This window comes from Borostomias antarcticus (assembly GCF_949987555.1).
Source record: "Borostomias antarcticus genome assembly, chromosome: 18".
NCBI classification, from domain to species: Eukaryota; Metazoa; Chordata; class Actinopteri; order Stomiiformes; family Stomiidae; genus Borostomias; species Borostomias antarcticus.
Window position 1 is genome coordinate 726339 of NC_140251.1, and position 5000 is coordinate 731338.

General features: G+C 52.0%; 1 protein-coding gene across 1 annotated transcript in view; it reads left to right on the forward strand.

The window, feature by feature from the left end:
- wwox (WW domain containing oxidoreductase) overlaps nucleotides 1–4638 on the forward strand; it is a gene marked incomplete at its 3' end in the record, with an annotated part of 46466 nt that extends 41828 nt beyond the window's left edge. The window contains exon 6 of the mRNA XM_084453202.1: nucleotides 4546–4638. Coding sequence (XP_084309328.1) covers nucleotides 4546–4638 — 93 coding nt within the window. The remainder of the gene's footprint in view (nucleotides 1–4545) is intronic.
- Nucleotides 4639–5000: the final 362 nt, after the last annotated feature.

The following is a 5000-nucleotide window of genomic DNA, read 5'->3' on the forward strand; positions in this document are numbered from 1 at the left end:
TCAAGTGCATGCGAGCAGAACTGAACTGAGCGCGAGGAGAAAGTGCTCGACTAGCAGATACTCTCGCGCGTGGTGACTCAGATACTCTCGCGCGTGGTGACTCAGATACTCTCGCGCGTGGTGACTCAGATACTCTCGCGCGTGGTGACTCAGATACTCTCGCGCGTGGTGGCTCAGATACTCTCGCGCGTGGTGGCTCAGATACTCTCGCGCGTGGTGACTCAGATACTCTCGCGCGTGGTGACTCAGATACTCTCGCGCGTGGTGGCTCTACACGCTCGCGGCAGCCTGTATTCTTCCTGGTTGTTACATTTGTTTGCGAGGACTTACATCGTGCGAGTGCGCAGTTAATATCTGCGCGTGTGAAATATCATAATCTGCCTGTGAGTGTGTTTTACGCGCTCTTGACTTTTGACATAAATGTGACGCCATAATTAAGGCAGTGAATTACTTCGGAGTAGTGTATTAAGACAGTGAATTATTTGGGAGTAGTGTATTAAGACAGTGAATTATTTGGGAGTAGTGTATTAAGACAGTGAATTATTTAGGAGTAGTGTATTAAGACAGTGAATTATTTAGGAGTAGTGTATTAAGACAGTGAATTATTTGGGAGTAGTGTATTAAGACAGTGAATTACTTCGGAGTAGTGTATTAAGACAGTGAATTATTTGGGAGTAGTGTATTAAGACAGTGAATTATTTAGGAGTAGTGTATTAAGACAGTGAATTATTTAGGGGTAGTGTATTAAGACAGTAAATTATTCGGGATTAGTGTAGTTTTATAGTGAATTATTTGTGAGAGGGGGCGGGGTGTATTAAAACAGTGAATTATTTGGGAGTAGTGTATTAAGACAGTGAATAATATGGGAGTAGTGTATTAAGACAGTGAATAATATGGGAGTAGTATATTAAGACTAATGCCATACCAGGCGGTAAGGATGCCAGTCAGGACGCTCGCAATAGGGGACCCACAGATGTTTAGGGGGTTGTAGATCTCAGTCCACTACCATCTCCCTCGTCTTACTGACACTCAGATGGAGGTTGTTGTGCTGACACCACTAACTCAGCCACTCCCCCTCCGCCTGCTGGGCGCTCTCATTGTTGCTGCAGATCAGACCTACCACAGCTGTGTCATCAGCAAACTTGAGGATGCAAACATGAGTGCAAACCACTTAATAAAAGTAATAGCCTAAACATGTAGGCCTATAAAAATCAGTGCAATAATAACTACAGATGGTGCTCACTGCTCGGAGCACAGACCTCTGTTTACATAGTAGAGACAACGCATAGTCCTCTGTGGGGTGGAGGGTACAGTGGTCGAGCAGTGAATAAATAAATAAATAAATAAATAGGTGTTATGTACGTAGCAGGTGTGTAGTTATAGGTGTGTGGGTATATACTGTATAGCCGGTATGCAGTTAGTATAGCACAGTCAAAGCTGCTTCAGCAAAGTCAGTCGTTACTGAGTTCAACAGTGGCCTTTGCTGGCTCCAACCCTCCCTTGCCCTTGAAGAGACCAGGAGTTGTCAAGCTCCTCATAAAATTCCTGAACGATTGCATCCGTGCGTTCTCCCTGGCTCCCCCTGTCTCCTTTCTTCTCCTTCCCAAACCTGGCCATCTGTCTAATTGTTCACCTCTATGGCTTTAATGCCTTTTACATGCTTTTCTCTCCTTTTTCCAGGTGATAAACTTTATTTTCCTCTTCAGTCTGCAGGGGAGGGAAGCCAGAGGGACAGACAGAGGCAGGCAGGCAGGCAGGCAGGCAGGCAGGCAGGCAGGCAGGCAGGCAGGCAGGCAGGCAGGCAGGCAGGCAGGCAGGCAGGCAGGCAGGCAGGCAGGCAGGCAGGCAGGCAGGCAGGCAGGCAGGCAGGCAGGCAGGCAGGCAGGCAGGCAGGCAGGCAGGCAGGCAGGCAGGCAGGCAGGCAGGCAGGCAGGCAGGCAGGCAGGCAGGCAGGCAGGCAGGCAGGCAGGCAGGCAGGCAGGCAGGCAGGCAGGCAGGCAGGCAGGCAGGCAGGCAGGCAGGCAGGCAGGCAGGCAGGCAGGCAGGCAGGCAGGCAGGCAGGCAGGCAGGCAGGCAGGCAGGCAGGCAGGCAGGCAGGCAGGCAGGCAGGCAGGCAGGCAGGCAGGCAGGCAGGCAGGCAGGCAGGCAGGCAGGCAGGCAGGCAGGCAGGCAGGCAGGCAGGCAGGCAGGCAGGCAGGCAGGCAGGCAGGCAGGCAGGCAGGCAGGCAGGCAGGCAGGCAGGCAGGCAGGCAGGCAGGCAGGCAGGCAGGCAGGCAGGCAGGCAGGCAGGCAGGCAGGCAGGCAGGCAGGCAGGCAGGCAGGCAGGCAGGCAGGCAGGCAGGCAGGCAGGCAGGCAGGCAGGCAGGCAGGCAGGCAGGCAGGCAGGCAGGCAGGCAGGCAGGCAGGCAGGCAGGCAGGCAGGCAGGCAGGCAGGCAGGCAGGCAGGCAGGCAGGCAGGCAGGCAGGCAGGCAGGCAGGCAGGCAGGCAGGCAGGCAGGCAGGCAGGCAGGCAGGCAGGCAGGCAGGCAGGCAGGCAGGCAGGCAGGCAGACAGACAGACAGACAGACAGACAGACAGACAGACAGACATTAAGATGTAAAAATCATCACCACTTTATTTTCGAGCATTCCAGCGGAGCTTCGAACCATCTCGGTCCTCCATACTGTACCTCTGGCCGGCTCGCCAGCACTCTCCACTCCCACATCGGTCTTCAGCACGTCCCAGTATGTTGATGCGGGTCGGCCCTGTGATCCATGCCCGTGTGTTGGCTCCCGGAGCACTAGCATGCTTGCTGGGAGTTCTGGGTGTCTTGGTGACTGGCAATCAATCAATCAATCAATCAAAGCTTTATTTGTATAGCGCATTTCATACCCAGAGGCAACACAATGCGCTTTACAGAGAACAAGGGAGGTGGGCATACGACCCTCTCTCTACATATTCCAGAGGGAAGCAAAAAAACAGTAATCACCCGGGAGCCAGATAAGTGAGCTGTAAAAATTCTTCCCGGACCCCTCTCAACAAGGCGATCGAGCAAGCTCCAGGAGTATGTTTGTCTACCGGCTAGGAACATTTATAAAGCAATACATTACGTTAAATTACATTTCAGAGTAAGAGAGGCTAAAAGCATCATAGGAGAGAGAACATTCTACGGACATGCTACGACATCCACAGCAGACACGGGGGTATCTATCGGACTCCGGGAGGTCTGCTGGTGACAGTGGGGCATCCACTGGCAAGTCTCATCCTCCTGACTGCCACTCTCTCACTCAGCCTTGGCAGTCCCCCGTGCAGGTGCCTGTTGATAACATGCTCGTCCTTGTTGATGTTGAGTGCTAAACGTAGCATTCTGGTGTAAATGGACTGCACTTATATAGTGCTTTTCCACCTTAGCGGCACTCAAAGCGCTTTACAATGGCCTCTCATTCACCCATTCACACACACATTCACACACCAATGGCGGTAGCTGCCATGCAAGGTCAGAGCTGGGATTCGAACCACTGACCCTTCGATCATTGAACGACCCGCTCTACCAACTGAGCTACAGCCGACCCTGTAGCATCCATCCAGGGATTTCTGTAGGGTGGTCTTCAGGGTCCAGCTTTCGCAGCCATATAGGAGCACTGACTCCACAGTCACGTAGAAGAACCGTAGCTTGGTGTGTCGGGGGAGGTTGGAGCTCCATACGCAGGCCATGCCATTCAGTGCCCTCCATGCAAGTGCCTTCCTCACCCCAAGGTCCTTGGGTGTATTTAAATACTCTCTGGGGCTCTGGTCTGTAAAACACCTGGAGAGGCATTTACATCTGAAGGAAATATTGAACCCTCGACTGGTCAGAGCCTCAGTCTGGAACGCTGAACGGAACTGGAACGCTCCACCGGGGGTAATGTGATGTGAGTCTTATGTTGTAGGGACTTACCCCCAACCCAACCCTTGATGCTGAGTACCAAGCAGGGAGGCATTTTTTATACCATTTTGAATAGTCTTTGGTATGACTCGGCCGGGGATCCATCCCCAAACTCCCAATCTCAGGGCGGACACTCTATCCACAAGGCCACTGGTAGTTAACTACAGGTATGTACAGGTGGGTAGATGGGTAGGTGGGTAGGGCAGGCAGGCAGACAGGCAGACAGACAGGCAGACAGACAGACAGACAGACAGGCAGACAGACAGGCAGACAGACAGGCAGACAGACAGACAGGCAGGACCAGTTATGCATTTAGTCATTCATCTTTCCCTGCTCCTCTTCCTATCGCTCCCTGTCCCCAGCATATGGTGTGTGATGACACACACACACTCACACACGCATACACACACTCACACACGCACACAGAGAAGAGATACTCTCTCAAAAGTACTTAGAACCATGAACATATCATCACATGCGCACCCAGGCAGACAGACAGGCAGACAGGCAGGCAGACAGACAGACAGATGGTCAGGCAGAGATTAAGTAACTGGGTAACTGGGGTATCAGAGTAACAGGGGCAGTAACAGAGTCCTATGATGATGATGATGATGATGTTTTGTGTGTGTCCCTCTCTGCAGCACAAGGCCAGGGTGGAGGCCATGATGCTGGACCTGGCCTCCCTCCGCAGCGTCAGGGACTTCTCACACTCCTTCAAAGACAAACAACTGTGAGTAGATGGTTCTGATCAGACATGAACCCTAACCCTAACCCTGTATGAAAGAAAGGATGATCAACTGTTCTTATCAGACATGTATGAAAGAAAGGATGATCAACTGTTCTTATCAGACATGTATGAAAGAAAGGATGATCAACTGTTCTTGTTTGTTTGGCAAACAAAGGGAAGTATGTCCTCCTAAAAGCAGGAGCTGAAAACCACATCACTCTGATAGGGAGGAATCCCCTATCTCTATCTATACCTCTATCTCTATCCCTCTATCTACCCCTCTATCTCTACCTCTCTATCTCTATCCCTCTATCTTCCCCTCTATCTCTGTCCTATATCCCTATCTCTATCTACCCCTCTATATTTACC